The sequence below is a fragment of the Oryctolagus cuniculus genome, chromosome 2 (genome assembly GCF_964237555.1).
Source record: "Oryctolagus cuniculus chromosome 2, mOryCun1.1, whole genome shotgun sequence".
Classification (NCBI taxonomy): domain Eukaryota; kingdom Metazoa; phylum Chordata; class Mammalia; order Lagomorpha; family Leporidae; genus Oryctolagus; species Oryctolagus cuniculus.
This window is the reverse complement of record NC_091433.1, coordinates 164,737,473-164,763,414: the sequence shown is the minus strand read 5'-3', so window position 1 is coordinate 164,763,414 and position 25,942 is coordinate 164,737,473. Positions and strand designations below refer to the sequence as shown.

Genomic DNA, 25,942 nt, shown 5'->3' with positions numbered 1-25,942 from the left:
GGCATGGGCCAATGACCTCACCTTGCTCTCCAAAGCTGGTGCTCTCTCTGGCTCTGGGTTGCTGGGGTCGTGAGTTGTGTCCATTCCAATTGCTGTGCACCTGCACCTTCCACACAGATCCACAGCATCTCTCCTCCTTCCATAGAATCTCCACTGCAGTTTTCCCTCCAGCTCTCCCCTGAGGATTCACTTTCTCTAATTATCTATCTATCTATCTATCTATCTATCTATCTATCTATTTATTTTACTATTTTCCTCTAGACTAGAGCAGTCTGCCCTTTCTGTATTCTGCCATCTTGGAATCTCTACTCTCTGATTCTATGATGCAGCTTTCTTTTATACTAAACTATTTTGACTTAGATTTCTGCATGCACTGTGAAGTTTAAAATTTTGCTATATCTGTGTAAGATGACCTGTCACCAGAAGACCCCTTGAATCTTCACAGGACACACAAATATCCTGATGCTTGTTAGGTGTAATACAGCAGAGAATGGGACAAGCCCCGTTGAGAAAGAGGAGGGGAGCATCATCCTGGGGAGGCAGTGATTAAACAATGCAGGAAGCAAATGAGCTAGAATGGTAGTCAAGTGTACAGCAATGTGAATGTCCAAGGGCTTGCTCACCCAGCCCATAGCAGGGTGTTATTTGCCAAGGTCATGATTAAAAAGTGAAAGATTAAAAATATCTTAACATTTTCTTGGTTTTGAGACACCTGCTATTTAAAAAAAATAAAAGGAACTGTTTGATTGCCTCTTGTCCTTTTATTCAGCAGTGTGGGATTCTGGGTATGCTGTGAGCTTTAGACATTCCACACTTAACTGTTCAGTCTGTGCTCCGGTAGGAACAAAAGGACAAAAGCAAATGTTTTCCAGCTCCCTTTTCATACCACCACACATTATCGTCCTGTAAAACATAGCAGAAAACAAAGGCCTTAGGAAAAGCACTCCTCTTCTGTGCTGAAGCAGTCAGTACATATCCAGCCTCTGTTGTGATCTGCAGTGTGAATAAGACTTTCCCACTGCCCTCTAGGCATGTAAAGCCTGGAGGAAAACCATGTCGGAGTACAGCCGGCTGACTCGAGCTCAGCGTAAAGGCAAGAAGAGCTAAGAGAGGTACAAGTGTTTGGTTACAGAAATTTAGGAGGCGGAAGTTGTCTGCTCCCAGACAGAACCAGGTGGCATGAGAGTTGGAATTTGAAAGATCTGTCTGCTGTTCAGGTGTGGGCAGGCACATCACAGGTCACGGGCAGAGGGACGGGAGTGGGAAAGCAAAGCTTTGTTTGTCGGGAGCAGCAGGAGTGTGCAGGGCAGTGACAGGAAATGACTGAAATGGAGAAGTGAACAAGTTCTGCCAAGGGACTTCAGATTCTTGTATCTCTAAAGAGGGTTGATCGGTCTGTCCTGAACCCCATGAACAAGGTCTTGGGCTGCAGATGTGTATCTTCTGGATGTTCAGAATTTCCAATAGGGCTGACTGTCCTCCGACTTGACTCCCTCGGTTCTTTCCAGCAGCTAAAAACAGGTGTGGTACAGCACAGTCTCAGCATCAGTCTTCTCCAGAGGACAGAGTTTTGAGTCATCTTTTTCAACAGGAAATCGATTTCATCCCTTTGTTGCTTGTCCCATGTTGGTAATAGGCACCTGATTATCTTTCACATCTCTCCTGAATGATATTAGTTTGGGTTATGTACAATCATTTTAAGCTGAGTGTCTGTGCATTCTTTTTAGAATGTAAGATTAAAATACAATATGATAATGAAGACTATTACCTGGTCTGATGTGCAAATGTTCAGGCAAGAAATTTAGGATTGTCATAGCAGGGCTAAATATTGGTGAGCCTCAGGGTTTTGTCCTTGTCCGTAAGTCTTGTCTTCTCTCCTCCTTCCTCCTCTCGTCACACCTCCCCTCCTCCCACACCCCAGAGCTGTCCTCCGTAGCTTCACATGCTAACCTCCCCTCCTCCCACACTCCAGAGCTGTCCTCCAAAGCTTCACATGCTAACCTCCCCCCCCAACACTCCAGAGCTGTCCTCCATAGCTTCACATGCTAACCTCCCCTCCTCCCACACCCCAGAGCTGTCCCCCATAGCTTCACATGCTAACCTCCCCTCCTCCCACACCCCAGAGCTGTCCTCCAAAGCTTCACATGCTAACCTCCCCCCCTCCCACACCCCAGAGCTGTCCTCCGTAGCTTCACATGCTAACCTCCCCTCCTCCCACACCCCAGAGCTGTCCCCCATAGCTTCACATCCTAACCACATGCCAGAGGCCTTCAGATTTGTGTCTCTAGATCTCTCTTCTTAGCACGAGGTCTGATTAGCCAACTTCTTGCTGTGACATCAGCCCCTGGGTGTCTGTCAGACATGTAACTCTGAGTCCTAAACTTAATTAGCATCAGGCAGTGGCATCTTTCTTCCTCCACCTCCCCTCTAAGTAGATGGCACTTGTATCGACCCAACTGGGCAACCTGGAAATCATCCTTCATACTGCCCCCGCCCCGGCCCAATCCACACCTCCACCCAGTCACCAAGTGCTTGGCAGTCCACTTATTTATTTATTTATTTGAGAGGTAGAGTTACAGACAGTGAGAGGAAAAAACAAGAGAGAAAGGTTTTCCATCCATTGATTCACTCCCCAATGGCCGCCACTTTCAGAGCTGCGCTGATCCAAAGCCAGGAGCCAGGCGCCTCCTCCTGGTCTCCCACATGGGTACAGGGTCCAAGCACCTGGGCCATCCTCCAGGCAGTCCTCTTTTAAACAGGCTTTGCTCCACCCGTGTGCTATGTCTCTCCATTGCTGCTCCTCTGCTTTCAGGGGAACTTGGGACTGGGAAAGCCCGGTGGCTGCTCTCCTCGCAGCCTTCCAGTAGCAGCTAATACTGCGGAGTGAACATAACCCTCAGCATGTCACTTTCCTGCTGACACCTCTCTGTGTCCAGATGCAGCTTCCCCTTCAGAGCACTGATGGAGCTCCTCCCGGTCTCTTGAGCTCGTGGCACCCTCACTCGCCTCCTCCGTACCTGTTCCTTCCTGCCCTGCACCCTCCGAACGTGCTGTCCCTCCTTCCTAAAGCACTCTCCCAGGCCCTCCATTCTTCCACCAGCTTTATGCCCTCCCATCCTCAGGAAGCACTTCCGTGATAGCCCTTCGCGAGAAAACCTCTCGTGCTTTTCCTCGTGTCGTCTAGCGAGGTTGTGATTGTAGTTATCTGGGTGTTTGTTCCGTGAGGGTAGCAGAGTGCTCTCTTGCATTTACCGCTCTATACCTAGTTCTGACTCTGCTGCCTGGCATAAAATAAGCAGTCAAGAGAACCGGTAGAAAGAATCAGAACACTGGAACCATCCAAATACAAAAACAGTGTGGCTAGTGCTGATGTATGGGACTGGAAATGAGTGTAACTCAGGAAGTTGGACATTGTGGAAGGATTTCTGCAGTTAGCAAAGCAACACGAGCACGTGTTGCCCCAGCATCTTTGTTCTCAGTGATATCTCCACTCGTATTTTTAGTCATTTTCTTCGCATGGTGAAGGTACTGCCAGGAATGTTTAATTTCTTTCTCAATGAGGAAACTAGGATGGAGTGAGCTGTAGGTAGTGCGTCCCGTCTCGGTGGGGTTAGTTCATTCATTTCCAAAGTGTCTCGCAGCACCACTGATTACACTGAAGACAACAGAGCCATTGGTCCCCGCTCCCTCCTGTGAGTCTGTGTACCACATGGGCTTCTTTCTTGTGGCATTTGTCACTTCTGCCCTGCATGACAGTCATCGTGGACCTGTCCTCTGCCCTGCCAGCGAACTGCAGGCCCGTCACTCAGCTCCTCGCTATTGGGAGTGTCAGCCATTTGGTCTCTGGAGCCCAGATGCAGGTGTGCGCGCAGCACTGCGTTGCCAGGATTTGAAAGCACAGTCTTTAATTATTCACGTGGACTCTTCTTGACCCTACGAGGTCATCGCAGATCCTGGGAAACTTTCCTTTCTTTCTAAATAAAAGGAGTCGTCCCTGTGTGTTAGACAGTGTGAGAATGATTGCTGCGTAAAATGATGACTTCATCAGCAAACTCAGAGTGGTTTGCCTGGAGGCAGTCTCCACGATCGTGACTTGGAGTCTCCCGAGAAAGCTCAGATAGCAAAAGCATTATGTAATATTTTGTTTTACGGTGAAGGATGCACTAATCTCTTTTAACACCCTATATTTTAAATTTACTGTAATATTTTTGAAGTGACAAAAATCACCCTTCTAAGACAGGCAGACTCCTATAGGATCATAAATCCAATGTACCAGAAACACCCACAACAAGAAGTGGGCTCTGGGAGCCCTGAAAGCTAACAGTCTTTCTTCACATTATCTTTGAATGACCTGTTGGGTAAAGTCCGGAGACGTGTTTCCGTGTTGTCTACGGTGAGAATCAGCACCCTCATGGGTAGCTTCTGTTAGAAAGAAAATCCTCATCCTGCTTTAAATGTTCTTTCCTACTTCAGACGTCACATTTGATCGTCTGAATTAAGACACTTGTTCTCCGATTTGTTTCTAACATATAATTTGGATATAAGCGTTCACCCTGCCTTCCTGATAATAGAAAGACTGCAGGCCAGAGGATTTCACTTGCTGAAATCAGTAATGCTGGCTCTTTTGTCAGAACTTCTTATTTGCCTGTTTATTTCTGGTTTAAATTTAGTTCTTGTGGGCTCACTCACTCTCCATGCCTGGAGAGCTGCTTCTTCCTTATAAACTTTTAAAGAAAATTAAAAAGGCAGTTATAGGAGGGGCAGATTTTCCCGCCATCTAAACAGACATTTTCATGAGTTGCAGGAAGGGAATGTTACTGCATTTTACAGCCTCCTATTTCTACTCTGTTGGCCCTATCTTCTTGTCACTTGCATTCAAAGTGTGTTGTTTCTTAGAGTGGACATTTTGCTCTGTTGTTAAGATACTGCTTGGGATGCCCACATCCCTCATCACAGTGTCTGGATTTGAGTCCTGGCTTCACTCCCTGCTCCAGCTTCCTGCTAACATGCACCTGGGGAGGTAGCAGGTGATGGTTCATGCACCTGAGTCCCTGTCACCCACATGGGAGACCTAGGTACTGAGTTCCTGGCTCCTAGCTTTGGCCTGGCCCAACTCCACTACTGCCTCTCTCTTCCTCCCTCCCAACCTCCCGCCTTCCCTCCCTTTCAAATAAACTGAAATTACATAAATAAATTTTTCAATGTATTATTTCTTGAGATTTCCCAGTATATAATGTTTCTTTGTTCTGCTTTTTTTTTTTTTTTTTTTTTTGAGATTTGTGTGTTTATTTGAAAGGCAGAGTTGCAAAGAGTCAGAAAGAGAGAGAGAGAGAGTCTTCCATCCTCTGGTTCATGCCCCAAATGGCCACAACAAGCTTGGAACTTGGTCCTGATCTCACTCATGGGTGGCAGAGCCCCAGCTACTTGTAGTGTCTTCTGCTGCATTAAGAGGAAGCCGAATCAAAGCAGAGTAGCTAGGACTGCAACTCAGACCTGCACTAATAAGGGACGCCAGTGTTGCAGGAGGTAGCTTAACCTGTTACAACACAATGCCCGTCCCCAGTAAATCTCTCCTTCATTCACCCAAACTTTTTAGAAAGGAGCGTTGATGTATTTCCCAAAGTATGTTTTCTAATACTTTAGGTGAACTAAATCTGGATTTTTGAATGTGTGTGTTTGAATGAAGGGAGGAAATAGAATATCTTTCTTTGTTTGTATTACAAGTATGGGGTGTTTTTGCTCAAGTCTACAGAAACTAGGATTTGAAGCCAGTCATTTGAGTCTGTAAGACTTGCTTATTAAAAATAGAGATCCCTGGCCTTTTTACAGAAAAGAGAAAACAGCTCTGAGCTCCAGAGTGTGGTGACACCAACCTCAGTATCAATGTGGGGTCAGTTGGGCACCTGCATTGTGGCATAGCCTGCAATGCTGGCATCCCATATGGGCACTGAGTTGAGTCTTGCTGCTCCGCTTATGGTCCAGCTCCTTGTTAATGGCTTGGGAAAAGCAGCAGGAAATGGGGCGGGCGCTATGGCATAGCATGCAAAGCTGCTGCCTGCAGTGCCAACATCCCTTATGAGCACTGGTTCAAGTCCCAGCTGCTCCACTTACCATCTAGCTCCCAGGGGATGGAAGCTTGCTCGCTCTCGCTCTCTCTCTCTAATTCTGCCTTTCATATAAATAAATATTTTAAAAAGCAAAAAATCCACAGGAAATGGCCCAAGTGCTTGGGCCCCTGCCACTCACATATGAGACCCCGTTGAAGCTCCTGGCTCCTACCTAACTTTGGCCTGGCTCAGTTCTGGCTGTTGGGGCCACTTGAGGAGTGAACCAGCACATGGAAGATTTCTCTGTCTCTCTATCTTTCTCTAACTCTGCCTTTCAAGTAAATAAATCTTTCTAAAAATGTGGGTTCACTTGAGGGTCCATCTATTTAGGTTATGCTTTTTTTTTTTTTTTTTGGCTTGTTGCTAGTATTGTCCTTGGTTAAGAAATCAGAAAAAGACAGATGGTGGCTGCAACCCTTGGAAATGATGACCTTTGAGAACTTAGCTGTGAACTCAGGAAGACTGGGCCCTGCTGGCCCCTCTCAAAGGGGAACATACAAAGAGATTGGAGAACATCAGTCATCTGGTCTACCTGGGAATCTTAGCTCTAAATATCATATGTGACTTCCCAGTTGATGCAAGCAAAGGGGCCATGTAGTGAAGGAAGAGGATTTCTCTACCAGAGTCCAGGCAGCAAAGTGTGAAAACCTATGCAAAATATCTACAGGAAGGATCCATCTAGCATTGTTCCATAGTAAAATTCAGGAGGATGAACCCTGTTCCTGCACACTGAAGTTGACCTGGGAATGCCCCACAATCACCTGACTTTCACAGAAGGTTAGAAAGTGTGCTGTCTCAGCTCAGATGTTTGCATCGTCCAGGTTTCTTCCAATCCTGCTGCTGGGGCTAGGACGTCTTCACATGTTGTGATTGTGGAGCCACTGTGTCTGCTTCACTGTCTCCTTCCAGAAGCCCACCACTCCCGACCCAGGAGGGCAGAGCCTGGAGACAGCCCCCCACGTTACCCATATTTTCATAGGTGTGGATCGTGGCCTACGCCAAAGAAATCTGTGTTTACTTTGTAATGGCCTTTCAAAAAAAAAAAAAATACGCCTGCACTCCACAGACGTCTATTTCAAAGTACCCAGAGTAGCAGGATAAATGTGTGAAGTTTCATTGTGTGTTTGTGTTTTCTTTATAGGATAAAGTAACACAGAAAGAAGTGAAAAAATTAATGGCTTCCTTGAAGAGGTAAATAAAAGAACTTACTCTTCAACAGATCAGATGTGGTCTACTAAAATTTAAACTAATCAAAGCTGTGTTTTATTATCTCAGTTTTTTTCTTCTGATGTAAGGGTAATGTGCTCAGATTTGAAGGTAAAAGTACATTTCTGCAGAATGCATCCCACTAGTAGCACTACAAAATCAATCATGTTATTTGGAGAATCTATTTGCTATAATATCAGTATAAAATCACCTATAAATATGTATGCATTATATTTTTCCTATCAATAAATTAGAGCCTTCAGAACATTTCTTTAAATAAAATATTTAAATCAATCCAAACAATGAAATCTAGTGAGTATTTTATTATGTTAGTGGAGACTTTATCAAACAAAACAATTTCACTAATTGGTTGAAAAATAGAAAATATAAGCAAAGGACATGAACAAAGTATGAGCAGAAGAGGAAAAACAAAAAGAATTACAAATAGTAATCACAGAATGTGAATAAAGCTATAATAAAACACTTTCTCTGTCAAATCAGCAAGGTTTTTCCTTCTTTCAAGAAACATTCAGTGCCACAATATTGCCATGAAATGGCAATGTTTTGGCTCAAACATTTGGGACAGTGTATCTAAAACCTTAAAAATATATTAACTCTTTAATCTTAGCATTTCATTTCAATGAAAAAATCCTAAAAAAGTGCATATAATTTGTGTATAAATTTTCATAATAACATATCACAATGCTTAACAATGTTAGCCACATTAGAATATGATGATAGGATATTTTGACACTAAAAGTTATTATAAAGCAGCTTTAATGTGAATACAAAACAAAATAGTGCATAACTATCATCTCAACTACATGAAAAGATGCCCAGAAAATCATCCAGCAGGAAATAAACTAAAATTGTAGCCATTCATTTATACTTCTTAAAGCTTTGTTTTGTTTTTTAATATTTCCCAATTCTGAATTAATAAATAATTTTTAAATGAGCTTAGCTAGCAATGTTCTATATAGATTCCCTGTTATCCTTTAACTACCTCATCTTGAAAATCAGAATAAAACTTGAATTTCCTCTTTGCTATCCCACATACGGGGCACACATGCAGGCACACACACACACACACACACTTGCACACACTCAGTATTTCAGTGCACTCAATATTTCAAACCTGACCTATGGACATTGGTTAATCAAACCGAGCCATTTCCTCCCTCTTGTCTTTTATAATGACCAGTTGAAATACTGAATCAGTCTAACTAGTTACCACCTTACCTCTGCCAGTTGCTCCAACACTGAAACCACCGGCTAGCTGAAGTGAGAGTCTTGCAAGTTTGCTCATGGATATTTCTGTCTGGCTCTAAACAGCTAAATGAATGTGCAGTTTGAGACAAGTAACTCCACCTGGTAACAGATGACATAGAATCAACCATGTTGTAGCCTCGGTTGGTAACAAGCCATTCCAACAGAGAGCAGTACAAAGACTTCCTGTAGGAATTATGAGGAATATCAAGGAATATGGCTGATGGATAACAGGAAGACTTAGAACTCACAATTAGAGCATGACCCAAGGTCTAATAAATAGCCATTTTAACAAATTCCTGTTTGTCCCTGTAGTCAGTATTTCTTCAATAGACAAGTTGGTGTCCACTGATTGATCATCCCTGTGGCAGTTTCTGAATCAGGATTTGACCCAGCAGAAGTATAATATTCGTAATTCAATCTCTAGAGGACTAGTATTTTCTGACCCATTGGCAGTTTCTCAAATAGGATATTAAGTGAGGAAACTCCACACACCCTCATAATACACTTCTAAATGAGCATGAAAGCCTTGCTGTTGTATGCTCAGTCATACCTAGTTACATTGTAGTTCTCACCAAATCTTATAATCAAAGAAGCTATGTGTGATGAGGCCAACTAAAATTTTTTACATTAAATCTCAGTGCTTTGTAAAAGTCAAGTATTTTTCTTGAATGACAGCAGCATTATATGTAGAATATTATACTTATTCCAGGGAGTTTCACACAAAGTGAGCCATGAGGACTCCTACTAATTGTCTTTGGTTATTTCACTTACTACTCAGGCTGCTTGACCTTGGAGAAGACAGAATAGCTGCAGACTGTTCCTGAAATGAGAGTTTCTCCTGCTGGGTCGCTAAGACCAAGCTAATGGCCTCACAGATGAAGTACACAGACTGTTAACCTCTCAAGAGATTTCATGTAGGAGGGGTCTTCACAAAGCTCATGGAAAATACATATTATGAAAAAAACGATGCATGGATTTGAAAATGTTTGCACCAAAAATAAACTCATACTAAGTTTTAGAGCATGTCTGAACAGGGCCTAGTTTCAGTACCTAAGAAGGAAAAGACATCAATTTGAAAAGAGCCCCTGGATGGGTGATTGAGGTGGTGGTTAAGCTGCCACATCCTGTACTGGAATGCTTGGGTTTGAGTCCCAGCTTCACTCCTGACTCCAGCTTCATGCCAATGCACAACCTGGAAATTAGCAAGTGATTGTTCAAGTAACTGGATCCCTGCCACCCATGTGGGAGATCTGGGTTGAATTCCCATGTCTTGGCTTTTATCAGGTCCCAGCCTCAGTAATTATAAACATTTAAGGAGTGAACCAGCAGATGAAAACATTCTCTCTCTCTCTCTCTCTCTCCCTCCCCCCCCTTCCTCTCTCTCTCTCAAATAAATAAAATTTTAAAAGAGCCTCAGCAGAACAAGAGGAAATCTGCTAAAATGGAAGCAAGAGCAAACACCAAACGGTGAAATTATTGATGAAGAACGGTGAAGTTATTGATGCTTTACAAAAAGGTTATAGGGTCAATGCCCCCAAAGAAAGCAGCTTGTAAATGAAAAACAAGAAATGGGGCCAGCATTGTGGTGCAGTGGGTTAAGCTACCATTTGCAAAGCCAACATCCTGTGTTAGAGTACCAGTTTGAGTCCCAGCTGCTCCACTTCCTTTCTAGCTTATGTAGCTAGGAAGGCAGCAAGGCAGCAGAAAATAGCCCAGATGCTTGGGTCCCTGCCACCAAGGAACTCGTGGATGGAGTTCCTGGCTCCTCTATTCAGCCTGGCCCAGCCCTGGCTGTTGCAGCCATTTGGGAGTGAACCAGCAGATGGAAGATCTCTCCTTATGTGTCTCTGTGCTCCATCCCCTATTACTCTGCCTTTTGAATGAATAAATAAACCCTTTTTTAGAACTAGTAGCTAGAAGGTTAAAATCCAGGTGAGACCATGTCACTTTTCTTTGAACCAAAATAAAGCAGAAGGAACAGGATGACGTTGAAGATAAAGCCTGCAGTGGCAGACCATCCACATCCATTTGCCAGAAAAAAATTAATTTTGTTCATGTCCTGATTGAAGGGGTCTGACAGTTAACAGCAGAGTCATTTGCCAATGTATAGACATCTCAATTGGTTCATCTTACACAATTCTAGTGGAAAAATTAAAGTGGAGCAAACTTTGCATTCAATGGATGCCAAACTGTTGTACCCAGATCAGCTACGGAGAAGAGCAGAGCTTTTGATGAAACTTTTACATAAGCACAATTAAGATCATGCAGCATTTCTTCAAAGCAGTAAAAGAGAAGAAACATGGCTTTACCAGTATGATCTTGAAGACAAAGCACAAGCAAAGCAATGGCTACCAAGAGGTAGAAGTGGTCCCATCAAAATGAAAGTCTGTCAGTACAGAGCAAAGGTCATGGCAACAGTTTTTTTGGTATACTCAAAGCATTTTCTTGTTGACTTTTTGAAGGTCCAAGGAGAACAATAACACAGACTTATTAGGAGACTGTTTTGAAAAAGTTAGCCAGAGCTTTAGCGGAAAAATGCTCAGGGAAGCTTCATCAGAGATGACTCCACTACAACAGTACTTCTGCTCGCTCCTCTCAGACAAGGGCAATCTTGCCAGAGTTTTGTTGGGAAACCACTAGGCATCCACTTTACAGTCTTAATTTAGCCCCCTCAGACATCTTTGTACTTCCTAACCTTAAAAAATCTTTAAAGGGCACTCATTTTTCTTTAATTAATAATATATATTTTAAAAAGACTGTGTTGACATGATTAAAACCCCAGGATCCTCAGTTCTTTAGGGACAGACTAAGTGGGTAGTGTAACTTACAAACATGTCTTGAATTTGATGTAATTTACATAAGAAACCTTTTTTTATTTTAATCTTTGAATTCCATTTTGCATGAACATTTTGAATCCCATTGTATGGTTTTAGAAATGGATAGTTCTGATCCAGAACTCTGAATATACTTATTTTCAGAAAAATCAAAGTATAGTACAGTTTTTCATAAGAGATTTAAGAGGTGACAATGTTTCACTAAAATTTTAGCCAGTGTGCTGTCCATATAATTTCAATGTTATCTTCCTCAAAATCCATGCCACTTCTCAAGTGTGACAAAAATTTGTAGGAGGGGGAAGCTTATCATTTGGTAATATTTTATACTTTCCAATCATAAAGAAACAAAAGATGGACTATAAAGACAACCCTCTACACCAAACAGACTTCTCATTTTACCAATAAATAGATTTTCAAAGATTATTTATTTGAAAGTCAGGATTACAGAGCGAAAAGGAGAAACAGATATCTTCCTTCCACTGACTCACTTCTCAAATGGCCACAATAGCTAGGGCTGGCCCAGGCTGGAGCCAGGAGCCTGGAACTCCAGGTCTCCCATGTGCGTGGCAAGGGCCCATGCACCTGCGCCCTCCTCCCCTGCTTTCCAAAGTGCAGTAGCAGGGAGCTGGATCAGAAGCAGAACTGCCGAGACTCAAACCAGAACTCATATGGGTTGCCAGCGTCAAAGGCAGTAGCTTAATCTGCTACACCACAATGCTGAGCTCTACCAATAAAGAGTTTAGCCCTGATTTATAAAGACCATGGTCAAGATTAGAGAACTGTGCTGGATTAACCAGGACTGAGTTTTGGAATCTCATGTCTTCTGCATTCTTCTTTGAGCCTAGGGCTATTCACATTTAGTTGGCTGGAATCCAGTGTGCCTGGCATGGAATAGGGGCTCTGAGAATGTTAATACTTACGCGATGTATGCCTATTCTAAGTACTTTTCCTATGCTAACTCATTTCGTCATCACAACAACCCTGGGAGGAAGGAATGTTTCTTATTGTACCTTTTATAGATAAAGGGGCTGAAGCATGGGATAGTAAATACACGCCTAACACAGTGAGCAAGGAATGTGAACTTGCACAGATTACTCTAGGGTCCATGTAGTGCTGGGAGCAACTGCACAATCTCACCAGCAACCAAGGAGTTGGGGATTTGGAGAGTAAGAGACAGTAGGAGAGCAAAAATAAAAAAGGAAAGGGAAAAAAGTAAGAGGGATTTAAAAGTAGAAGAGGACCCTATCCCCCTCTCTCCCTCTTTCTCTGTAACTCTGCCTTTCAAATAAATTTTTTAAACTTTACACAATAAAACTAGAGACTAATGGTAAGAAAAGTAAGGAGAAAAACAAATAATAATCTTAGGGTTTTTTGGATATTAGTATACGTTGTCTAGTTTCAATTCATAAATTTTCAACAACTATTGTGTATCTTTCTTCATATATCCAATCTTCTAATACCCCACCCCCTTGCCAAGATGAGGAAAGAGAAAGAAAAGAGGTGGTGAAGCCTGATTTTAAAGACTTGTCTACATGGTCTGTGTGAGTTGGGGAGCGCTTCATTATGGGTGTTGTGATCTGGTGCTTGGACACTTGATAATAATAGCTTATTTCACACTTAATACACGGTACATTTTAGAACCAAGTAAAGTTAGTATCTTGAAGTTCTGAGAGTTTTGGAACTCTCAACCTGTATTTTGCTTTAGCTTCCTAGAACCAAATTGTAAGTTTTGGCTTTTAGAAAATATATATTGTATTAAATATAATTGACTGACAAATAACTGCATATATTTAAAGTGTGTAATTTGATTGATTGTGACATGTGTATATCCATGAAACCATCACTGCAGTCAATTTTCCTCACCTCAAAGCTTCTTCATGGCCCCTTTTTAATCTCTCTCTGTGATTCTGTACACTCCTCCCAGTGCTTTCTGTCATTATGGATCGCATATTTCTTAATTTTATATAAATCAAATTATTTACCATGTACATTTTTCTGACTTCTTTTACTCAACATGATCATTTGGGAATTCATCCGTTCCATGGCATGTACTAATAAACGTTCCTTCTTGTTGCTGAATAGTGTTGTATTACATGGATATACCAGTTTGTTTCTCTACTCACCTATGGTTGGATATTTGAACTGTTCGCAGTATTTTACTTTGAAAAATAAATCTTCTATGAACCTTCATGTGAAGTCTTTGAATGAACACATATTTCACTTTTCTTAGATAAATACCTATGAGTAAAAAGTATGGTAGCTATATGTCTACGATTTCAAAAAAAAGCTGTCAAACTGTTTTCCAAAGTGGTTCTACTATTTTGCATTCTCACCCGTAGTGAGTGCCGCTTGCTCTTCCTTGTTAACAACAGTTGATACTGTCAGTCTTCATTTTGGCCCCTGCAGTAGGCATGTAGTGAGATCTGATTAAGGTTTTCACTTGTGTGTCCCTACTGACAAATAATGCTGAGCATCTTATTTGTCATTCACTTATGGTGAAGTGGCTATTCAAATATTTTATACGTTATTTAAATTGGGGTGTTTGAATTTTGTATATAGTTTGATGTATGATTTGAATTTCATTTTTACTGTTGTTTGGATGTCTGATTACTTCAGCACCATCTGTTAAAATGACTCATTTTTTAAAATGCTTTCATACTTTAGTCAAAAAATTAATTTTCCGTATACATGTGGGTCTATTTCTGGGCTCTCTATTTTTACACTGATCTGTTTATCGACCTTAATGCCAAAACAATACTGTGTTGATTACAGTAGCTTTATAGTGTAGAAATCAGGTAGTGTTAATCCTCCAACTATGTCCTTTTTAAAATTTGTTTTGGCTAGTCTAAGCCCTTTGCATTTCTGTGTGAGTTTTAGAATCAGTTTTTAAAGTTCTACCAAAACAAATAAGTGAATGGGATGAGTTTTTAATGGAATGGATATTCAATTTTGTCAAACTGGTGTTTATTGAGATAATCATGTGGTTTTCTGTTTATTTTTATAATGAATTATATTGAGTGATTTTTGAATATTAGGACAACCTTGCATTCCTGGGATAAATCTAACTTAATCCTCATATATTCTCCTTTATATCTTCTGGCAGATTTGCTAAAAATTTGTTTAGAATTTCTGCACAAATATTTATCATGGATACTAGACTATTGTTTTATTGTAATGTCTTTTTCTGGTTTTGGTATCAGAGTAATCCTGGCCTCCTAGAATAAGGTAAGAAGCATCCCCTCTTCCTCATTTGTATCAAAAACTTTGTATAGAATGGATATTATTTCTTCCTTAAACATTTGGTAAATTCACTAATAAACCCATCTGGACCTTGAGGGGTTTTTTGTTTGGTCGGGGAAAGTTTGTAAATATAATTTAACATAAATTCTTTTAATATATACAGGGCCAGTTAGACTATCTTTCTTCAAGACTAAGCTTTGGTAGTCTGTATCTTTTAAAGAATCCACCTTTTTCACTTAAGTTGTCAAATTTGTTGGCATAAATTTAATAATATTACATTTTTATCCTTTTATTATCTATAGTAAAATCTGGCCTTTCATTCTTGATATTGGTCATTTGTGTTTTCCCTTTATCCTGGTCAGTCTAGATAGAGATTGATCTCTGTTTTGGAGCTTCTCAAAGAAACAGTTTTGGGTTTTATTGATTTTCCCTATTTTTCTATTAATTGATTTGCACTCTGATGTTATTGTTTCCTTTCTTCTACTTACTTTGGGTATTATTTGCTCTTCTAACTTTTTAGGTTAGAAGCCAAGGTCATTGATTTGAGACTTTTCTTCTTTTCTAATATAGGCTTACAGTTTAGCAGCATTCCACAAGTCTTGATACTTTGTGTTTCCTTTCAAATAATTTCTAATTTCCACTTTTATTTTTTCTTTGATCCTTATTACTTAGACATATGTTTACTTTCCAGCTATTTTTGTAAATATATGTCTGAAATTGATTTCTGATATAATCCCATTGTGGGCAGAAAACAGTTTGCCTGACTCAAATCCTTTGAAATTTATTGAGACTTGCTCTGTGACCCAGAACATGTTCTACTTGGTAAATGTTCCATATACACTTTAAAAGTATGTGTACAAGATGGTCTTCAAAAAGTTTGTAAAAATGTGTATTATGAAAAATCTATGCATGGCTTTTAATTTTTTTGCACCAAAATAAACTTACCTTTTTATTACATTTTTGACTAACTTTCTGAAATACTCTCGTATTTTTTAAAGGTCATTTCCCTCAAGTTGGTTGGTGGTTTCGTTTGCTTCCTCTGCCTGCTTTGGTCTTCTCCACATTCTCACCTGTGTCTCTTCAACTCAAGGAGCTTGCTGGGTTCCTCCCGGCTTCTGCCTGCGTGCTTCATGACGCAGCTCTCAAGGACCACTGTCCCTCCTGTCCTGCTGTCCAGTGGTCCAGTATCTTGAAAACCATAATTTCAGACATGTCCAGAGTGAAAAATTATAACTTTGGGAAGTTGTGGCTCTGTAGCATTGTAAATATATATGTGTATATATATATATATATGTGTGTGTGTGTATATATATATATTAAAAGTCTGCTCCTCAGCAAACTATCCAGTCCTTAAACCATAGTTTTATAGATAGCAAACGCAAAAGTATGAAATTTCTTTTTAAACTAGTTTTTACAAAACTTCAGATGCATCTGCTCTATAAAATAGAGCGAGTTAAGCCAATTGTACTATGAAATTACTAATTAAACTGGACTTTGTTAGAGCTCTACTATAGCTTTTTGTTTGTTTTTGAATAGAATACTTGTGCTGTGGCAAATAATGTTTACATGTGAATAGCTAAATCTTAGTTTTCATCCTTCTTGAACATGTTTACACAGCCCATCTGATTTAATATTGGGAAACCTAATTGAGAAGATAACCTGCAGAAAATTGCAAGTGAGAATGGCGTTACAGATTATTAATGCCACCTAAGTGTGGTTCTAGCAGAGCCCTTGTTGGATAGCCACTTCCGGCCAGATGCGCTGGGGTGTAGAATTCATCTGGAGCCCGACACAGACCATCCAGATTTTTCAAAGCTCCTAGGCATGAAGACAATGATATTCCAGCCAAGCCACTAATTCCATTGTTTATTTTGTCTCTTTCTGCAGTCATTTTATATCTCCTTGTGTTCTTCAGTCCTAGGGCTCAGTGTGCCTTGCAGTGGTAAATAATCAAACCTTGATGGAGAAAATGTTATAGGATGTTCTAGGGGCTTGTCCAGATTTTGTAGGGGCTTACAGCTTACACAATTTGGGGCTTCTTTAAAAATAAAAATGCAAAATTACAAATGCAAAATTAGGTATGAAGGTGACTTTATTTAAAATGAAAAAGATATCCTGACAAATTTTAAAATTAAATAGCTGAAAAAATCACAAATTCCAGAAAAATAACATTTTATTATTATTTATTAACTGGGTAACATTCTGATACTAGAATACTTCTACATTTTGCCACATCCTCTTGGTTCACTTCATCATTCTTACTCTCCTTTTCTATTGAGAGGATAGAGGATGAAATACTGGTCTTTGCTCTAGCAGAATTGATTGACATTTGTTTTGTATTATGGATACAAAACCTAGCAGTTGCAAATCCTCCCGAATATATGGACTCTTCCATGTAGCTGCCTGGATTGGTCAAAGATAATGAATGAGGGGAAAGTTTAACACTTGGTTCCTTACAAGGACAGCTTGTTGGGGTGCAGAGGCAACAGCTGCACCCCCTGGCCAACCTCACCCCTTGTCTCAAGGCTGGACATGCTCTTGGATGCACAGAGGCCGTGAGGAATCCAACGATCTGCCTGTCCCAGAATTGATTGACATTTGTTTTATATTATGGATACTTTAGAAAAGCCCCTTGCAGCCTCACTTCTTGTTGGTTAAGCACATGCAGTAGCTTCTTCAGCTCCCCTTCTTCCAAGCTGAGCCCTAGAACTCCAGCCCTTCAAGCTCACTGAGCTGGGTCCAGATGGCCCTGCTATAACAGCTGTCCAACCCTGCCTAGATTCTACACATTCAGTTCCTATCCCCATTGCACCCCTAGTCCTCAGTGAGTCCCAGTAAGCCTTGAAGCCTTGAGCAATACCCTGGTCATCTCCTTTGCTTCAAAATCAGAGTCGGGGTCTGGAGCTCAACGCAGGCCCTGAAACAAGCTGACAGTAGGGCCAGCTCTTGTGGAGTTTGGAAGCCACCTGCTGACCATCCTCCCAGTGTTTCTACTGTAGGGTGTTTAGGAATCCCCCAGTCTGGATGCCTCTGCAAACCTTCCTGCTGGGCTGGGGGAGCTCTTGGGTGGGGAAGCAAAGAACAGGAGGCAGAATCAGAAAAAAAAAAAAAAAAAAAAAAAAAAACCACAAGCGAAGAGTAGACTAATACTAATACCTTGCCACCACTTCCACATGTGGCACCCATGCTCAGGCCCCATCTGTTTTTATAGCAGAACTCCAGCATCCCCCACTTGCACACAGACGCACTCTGCATTCCAGACAGACTGAACTGAGTAGTGTTCACAACGCATCTGGTGCCCTAGCGCCCTTTGGCTTGGTGGTGTTTGTTTTGTCCCAGCTCTAGGACACCTGTCCCATGCCCACTCACAGAAATCTGCCTCCCCACTCAAGTCCTGGCCCAAAGCTGGAAGTGTATGTCACCAGATCCTCTGATCCACCTGCTGTGCTCTTGCCCATCACAAAGTGCCGGGGCATGTTTTTGTGTTTTAATGCAAAAGCCCTAAGATCTTCAGCAAGGTGAGGGCAAGGACGGGGTATTGTGGGTTTTGTTCACCTTTGTTTCTCCTGTCTAGCAATCTGTGCTCCATTAGCATTTACTAAACTACATAAAACAACTCAAGAAAAAGAAGAACAAGAGACAGGAGGCAGCGCAAGGCCAGGCTTTGCACTTCTATCTACTATTTCAGTGGAGCCATTTTACTCAGTGCAGCAGGTTAGGAAAACAACACCATTCTCATCTGACCAGTGAGAAGACTGGCACCATTGGATGTGCTGACCCTCACATACCGAGTGAATGAGAGAACAGAGAGACTGGCTCCATGTGCTTGACTTCTAGCCCTGGCCTGGGCAGCATGGGAAGAAATCCCACTCAGAGCCGTACAATCAACTCATACCACTTAAGATTTAATATCCTTGGGGACTAACTCTCTCCTTTTCCTTTGTTTCTATTTTCCTAAAAAAGTGCTTAAAGCAGCTTCTAAAAAAAAAACCAGACTTCTTGAGATTTGTGTAAGTGCTGACTTAGCCAAGAACATAGAAGGATCTCCCACGGGGTGGGAGTAGGGGGTGTTGGGAGATGGTTCATTGGAAGAGAAAGCAGTAATTTAAGCTGGGCTTTGGACACAGTTTGGGAATGGACTAGATAAATCCATGGGAATGGGCTAGCAAAGTGCTTGTTCCACTTAGGGAATGATTTACTGGCGCATGACAGTGGCAGTTTTTCCACAAGCTTTGGCTCAGGGTCATACTTTGTTTCCCTTTTCATTCTGATGTGGAAATGTGTCTTTTTATTGCCACAAAACTACAGTTTACAGTGCAGAACACACTTAGCTGAGATTATGATCCACCTAGCAGTTGCAAATCCTCCAGAATATATGGACTCTTCCATGTAGCTGCCTGGATTGGTCAAAGACGATGAATGAGGGGAAAGTTTAACACTTGGTTCCTTACAAGGACAGCTTGCTGGGTGCAGAGGCTACAGCTGCACCCCCTGGCCAACCTCGCCCCTTGTCTCAAGGCTGGACATGCTCTCGGATGCACAGAGGCCGTGAGGAATCCAACGATCTGCCTGTCCCAGACCCCAGGAGGCTGGACCCCACCTTGAGTTTCTTGTCCCAGGGAAGAGCCAGCAAACTGAGTCAGGTCTCAAAGGAGATCATCCAACCAAGGAGCTTGGGCATCACATGACTCCGCTTCAGTGTGTTTGCTACAGGATTTGAGGACTAGCTAGAGGAGTTGTCTCCTTTTTTAATATTTTAACATTATTGAAATATAAATTACATGCAGAAAAATATGCATGTTTTAATTGCCCAATTTGAAGAGCTTTGACAAATTTACACATGAATGTAACCCCTACCGCAATCAAAATATAGAACGTGTGTATCACCCCAAAAACTCCCCTTGTGTCCCTTCCCACTCAATCTTCCAACCACCCAGGCCCCAGGTAATCCATCACACGTCTGTTTTCTGTCTCTATAGGTAATTGGTTTTTTAGAACACCCTACAAATGGAATCATACAGTATACACCTTTTGAATTCTAGCTTCTGTCAATGGGCATGTTTCCAAGACTCATCTATGAGATTGGATATGTCAGTAATTCATTCCATTTTGTGGCTGGTGGTATTGCATAGTTTGAATATACCATAACTTATCAATTCATTGCTTACAGTCTACAGTTGTTCCAGGGGTTATTATGGATAACATTGATATGGACATTCCCTTACAAGTCTTTCTGTAGACATGTCTTCCTGGGCACAGGGAAGGACATCAAAGCCCAGGGGGCACTATATTGTGTCACAGAGGGAGTATACAGTAACTTTTATTAAAAACGACCAAGCTCTTGTTTAGATGGTCACACTATTTTGCATTCCCATCAGAAATGTTTGAGAGTTCCAATTGCTTCAAAGCCTCATCAATGCTTCGTGTGGACAGTCTCAGTCTTTCATTTTAACCATTCTCATGGATGTGGGTGGTATCTCATTGGGGCTTTAATTTGTGCCTCCCTGACTAATGATAGCATCTTTTCATGTGCTCATTGGGTATTTCCTTCCTTGGTTCAATGGTTCTAGCTTGGTGACACCAAGTTTGGTGATCCTACAACCAAAGATATCTTTGTCAATTGTTAGTAGATGGTTACTTTTTCTTTCTTGGTTTATCACTGACAGTACAGAAGCTCACAGTGGCTCTCCTCCCCCGACCCCAACCAATCTCAGGGTAAGATCAACAAAACAGATATTGAAAACTCCACTGTGTAGGAAGCTGAAATACAGATGGAGTCTGTGGCATTGGAACACTGCTGGGGAAAGGGAGATTTAAGCCACATTCCTCTCTTGATTTGCTATTCTTTGGGGAACCTCAGTTGTTACAGTCCCAACAACCAGTCAGGTCTTCTCTGATCTCTCACCACACAGCAAATGCTTTTTTTCATTTTATAATTCAATTCTGTGGGTATTTTTTTTAATTGTTAACTACTCTATAGAGACACATACTCATTCTCTAAATAGACTAAAGGAGATTACGTCTTATCTTTTTTTTTTTTTCTTTGATAGGCAGAGTTAGACAGTGAGCGAGAGAGAGAGAAAGGTCTTCCTTCCGTTGGTTCACCCCCCAAATGGCTGCTACGGCCGGTGCGCTGCGCCGATCTGAAGCCAGGAGCCAGGTGCTTCCTCCTGGTCTCCCATGCAGGTGCAGGGCCCAAGCACCTGGGCCATCCTCCACTGCACTCCCGAGCCACAGCAGAGAGCTGGACTACAAGAGGAACAACCAGGACAGAATCCGGCACCCCGACCAGAACTAGAATCCAGTGTGCCGGCGCCATAGGCGGAGGATTAGCCTAGTGAGCCACAGCACCGGCCTCATCTTATCTTGCATCTATGTTCCATTGTGCTCCATAAATACTTCTAAAGTTGAACTAGGTTTTCAATTTTCACTGTACATTTACTCTAAATTTCAAAACAGTCATTTTATGCACACGCGAACTTCTCAACTCCAGAGCTCCCTGGGATCCCTCTGCAACCTCCTGTTCATACTGACTGTGCAGAACAAACCGTTGCCATCCTAGGAATTATCTTATGGACTACACGAGCATATCGTTTGGAGGTTTTGCACTGCGTGCACTAATTTAAAAAGAACACATGTCGTGGGTCAGTAAAAATTCGCAGAAAGCCAGATTTCTCATAAAGAGGATTTGTTGGTCGAGATGTTTATCCCTCCAGCTATCTTTCGCTTTTGATAGCTACAAAGAATACTGGTGTTCCTTCACTTGTCAGAATCCTGGAAGACCTCAGGAAGACCCTAGGAAGACCCTGGCAGCCGTCCCCAAAGGAAGTCCCCACCGGGCTGCGTGAGGCAGTGGGCTCTTCATGAGGACCGCTGCTTCCCCGCCGCCTGACTGGCCTGCCCGTAACTGCGTCAGCACCCACCTTGTCTCTGCCAAAAAGAGCATCTTTCAGCCAGCACACTCGACTTCTGTGATCCCGAGGGACTGGGCCCAGGCCAGGCTGTCCCGTCCTCTACCCCTACCTCTCACATATTGTGCCTTGCAGATGGCAGGGGAGAGGGGTTAGAGGGCTGGGGGAGTCCAATGCAGCAGCTTTGCTAGGACCATCTGCAATAGAGGAAGACATGCAGAGGGCTGTCACCCAAGCTTTTCCAGAAGTGAGCAGCCCTTTCAGATTCTCAGCTGTTGGTGCCCCGTGTGAGGAGGTACCCATCTGCCCTCCTTCGGATCAGATAGCTGATACACACAATGGCTTCACCATCCTGGAAAGTGTTTTCTCCATGATGAAAGAAAGCTTAGTTTGTATATGGGAAAGATACATATTTCAGTATAGGCAATTTTATTTTAATTTTCCCAGCCTATGGTCTCCAAACTCTTTTTGAATTGAATGCGTGAATCAGTTTTTAAAAATTCATATCCCCTACTATGTTTACATTATTTATTTATAAAATATACGTATTTGGTATCCTACTAAATGTTCCAGATAAAATATAAACAAATATAGATCATTTTAAAGAGCAAGATTGCCTATTTTCTTGATTTAAAAAATTCTTAATGGAAAAACAAAGGGATACATTCTTAACATGATAAAAGCTGATTATCTGAGCTCCTTGTGTCTACTAACGGAGTATTTAGAAGCATTTATACTAAAGTCAGGAACAGGAAACGAATGACATTATCATTACTATTATTCAATATTGTTCTGAAGGTACTTGCTCTAATTAGGAAAGACAGTGGAATACTTGGGATTTGAGAATACTTCAAAAAATTTGTGGAAAGTAGAATTAAAAGATGCTTAATTTGGTGCAAAATATTTTTAAATCCATGCATAGATTTTTTTTCATAGTGTGCACTTTCCATCAACTTTTTGGAGACTCCTTTAGATGAACAGAGTATAACAAATATCAGAGTATAATAACCTTCCACATAGGAAAAATCTGCCAGAACTGAACACAAAACTATTTTCAACAATAAGAGAGTTAATAAATAGAAATCTATAGCTATGACAAACACAGGTAAGAGCCAGTTAAGAGATATACTAGAAGGTAATGTCTCATTGAGCACGATGGCAAAACAAAACTAATCCCTAGGAAGAAGCATAAAAATTGTGCCTGACAGACAAACGATGTCAAAGAACCCCAGCAGTTAAACAAATAGAAAGACTTACTATATTTTGAGTAGGAAAACAACTTCCTAAAATTATCAAATATTGTTCAGTTAACCTACAAGTTTGATCCAATTCCAATGTATATGTCACCAAAATTCCTTTTGTATTCTGAAGTTCAAGTGGAAAAGCAAACAAGTAGGAGTAGTTCTGAAAATACTGGAAAATTCAGATAATAAAGGGCAACCACGCCTAGCAGACATGAAAAAGTATGTAAAGCAATACTCAGAACAGTACTGGTAATGAATTAAGCAGGCAAATCAGAATTGAAAGGTCCACAAACACATACAAATTTAATATATTATTAAAGTAGCAGGTTACATGAATTAGTAAGTAAGCCCCTGGGAAGACAAGGAGGGCAAGAGAGAGATGGGAAGCTGTAAAATTATTAAGCAACTGATGTAGGTCTAATTTAACCAGCAAGAGGCAGTGGCGTCTCAGCCGAGTGCGCATGCCCCCATGCTGTGTACAGGCCACCGCAGCGCAGCGTCACTCCAGACCCTCACAGCTGTCCCTGGACACAGTAGCTGTACCTTGTTCCTACGTGGTAGCTACTCGCGGCAGCAATAGACGCACAGCAGGGAGGATAAGGCCACAGCGGAAGGAAATGCAACCTCATATTAAATGCGGCAAGTAGGGAAACAGGATGAGCGGAGGAGAAGAGCCTGGCTGGGACAGACTCACGGGAACCTTGCTGGTAGACTAAAACAAAGAAAGAGGTCCTGTGCTAGAACCCCGTATAGATCCCATCACAGAGGGAGTCCCTCTTGTGCCATCCGGGAGGCGCACTCACCCTGCGGAAGCACCACGTGGGGACCCGGGCAGCGGGGTCTGCACCTTCCTCTGCAAGCCCAGTAAGCCCTGTATTGGGAATCTGGCTTCCTACTGTGCCCAGATCCCAGGACTCGTGTAAGAACACCACAAAATGCCGCAGGTGAGTACATGTCACGCTCTGGTGGTACGCAAGTGAACAGTCATTGTGCACTGAGTCGGGGCTTGTTTATGACCTGCACTCACTTGCTTCTTGTGACCTTTACTTCCATAGGAGCCCTGGTGACACGGACTGTGCAGACCCCACAAGAGGCCACACACCCTCCCCCTAAGGAAGTTAAGGCTGGGAGCTGGGGGATCATCATCTCCCTGCTTCACTGTACAAATGTGGGTCCTGGGAAGTGGAGGTCCCCTGGGAGCCTGCTGCCTCACTTATGTCCTGGAAGGCAGTGGCAGTTCCTGGGGAACTTGACAGAAGACGCAGAGCCAGACCAGAACGTGACAGCAGCAAGGACGTTCCTATGCAGAGCGCACATCAAAAGTCTGCTCTCTGTTCTTCCACGCACACATGTTCCCCTTAGCCGGCCTGGTAACACACACAGACAGACCCTCGGATTCCTGCTGGGGATGGAATGTGTTCTTCTGAACCACCAAATGCAATGTTCTCTCCACTGAGGTCTAAAGTAAAAGCAACTGGGCCCAAAATCCACTGTGTTTTGACGATGGTGCATTGGTGACCAAGGCTGGCTTAGGTATGCTGATGGCCTGTTTCCAGGGAAACAGTAGACAGGGATTGAGAGCAAAGAACATGGGGAAACGTGCTATGTTCTCACCTGCATCCATTTATTTCCTAGGAATGTAGGCGTCTAGATATAAAAAAGCACAAAATAAAAGAGAAAAGCGCTGCATTCAGAACCTGATCCAAGTCAGACCTGACACTTGCTATTGTGTGACCTTTTCCTCATCTGGAAAATCTGGATTAAAAAGTCCTACTATGTGGGATTTTGGTTGGGAAAATGTAGCAATACCCACAAAACCATTGGTACATAGAAGTGGAAACCCTCAATTTCTCTCTCTGGGGGACAGAGACTCTTCTGGCTAATTATACCCCACCCCCAGACTTTCCCCCATTGCTTTTAACCCCGTATCCCCACAGTCCCACTAAAGTTGCCCACGTCCAAGAACGTGGTAACTGCGAGTTGCCTGTTGCCGGAGCGTCTGGCATTTGCCTACCTGACTTCCAAGCCGGGCCCCCAGGACTCTGTTCCCTTCCTTCCCTCTTCTCATCTTCATTCTTCTCGTTCCCCCTTCCTTTTCTTTCTTCGGTTCCCCCATGTTTGCCAGCAGAAACCTCAAGGCTGGGGGGAGGACTCTGGGGACTTCCCACTGGAGGACCTCCATCTTACACCAGGAGTCCTTGGAGCGCGCGGCAGGCGCTGACCCCCAGGTTTCAAAGCCGCGGGTCTGGCCCCGCAGGCACAGAGCGCACGCAGCTGACTGCGAAGCTTGCTCGGCGTGTTGGGCGCGTTGCCCTGTCTTCCCTCCAGGGTTTTTGCGGATTTTTCCGACAAGCAAATCAGCCGAGTTCCATGTTGTTGGTTCCGTTGTCTCAGTCCGTGTGGAAAAGCGCCAAGGGGAGAAACCGATACCCTGTGTTGAGTAAGCCATTTCTGGGAAGTTCTGGCTGTGCCCTGCACGGTTCAGGGCTGGTTACCACCGTCTGCACCCTGCGCCCGCGGGGCCATATGTGCCTTTAGCAAAAGTCTCAGCACTGAGAGGCATGACTTGTATTCTTTCATCTTTCTGAGCTATGCTATGGTCAAACAGAAACCATACGGATCCCACAGCCTCTGCAGATCAAAACAAAGGGTGAGTTGATCACACGGGGTCCTTCTCACAAGCCCAGTCAGCTGGGACCAACAGGTGTACCGTGGATGGGCTGAACAGATTGCCTTCGGCTGGGCTGGGCGGAAACACCATGGGCTTGTCAGGGCTGATTCTGAAGTCTCTTCTTGACGACCATGGGTTCATTGCTTGGTGGCTTCTAGGACAGACCTGCCCTCTGGGAGATGCTGTCCCTCCTAGCCATGCCTTCCTGCTCAGGTATTCCCTCCAGCAGCCAAACAAGGCCCTGAGTCCCCTTGGACCCAGCTCTGGTTTGAATTTTACACAAGACAACGGAAACAAGATATTTTTGAGAACAGTAAGAAGCCAGATGCTATTAAGCACTTCACATATGTATCATATACATATATGGTTTTACATATGTATTTTTAATCCCTATGGTTGTTAGTTGAGGAGTGTCCTGTATGATTTTAGCTATTTGTAATTGTCCTCATTTTACAAATGA

At 42.5% G+C, this 25,942-nt stretch overlaps 1 protein-coding gene across 16 annotated transcripts in view; it reads left to right on the top strand.

Moving 5' to 3' along the window:
• The window catches only part of RMDN2 (regulator of microtubule dynamics 2), a 103,924-nt gene extending 79,627 nt beyond the window's left edge, over nucleotides 1-24,297 (top strand). For 8 of the 16 annotated variants that reach the window (XM_017340818.3, XM_017340815.3, XM_017340816.3 and 5 more), the window contains 2 exons: nucleotides 7,249-7,298; nucleotides 23,867-24,297. In XM_017340818.3, coding sequence (XP_017196307.2) covers nucleotides 7,249-7,298; nucleotides 23,867-23,924 — 108 coding nt within the window. In that variant the 3' untranslated portion in view covers nucleotides 23,925-24,297. Of the gene's footprint in view, nucleotides 1-7,248; nucleotides 7,299-9,360; nucleotides 13,607-14,616; nucleotides 14,651-23,866 lie in introns of those variants that run through there. The other 8 variants (XM_070069233.1, XM_070069230.1, XM_070069235.1 and 5 more) reach the window with 4 other exon arrangements.
• Nucleotides 24,298-25,942: the final 1,645 nt, after the last annotated feature.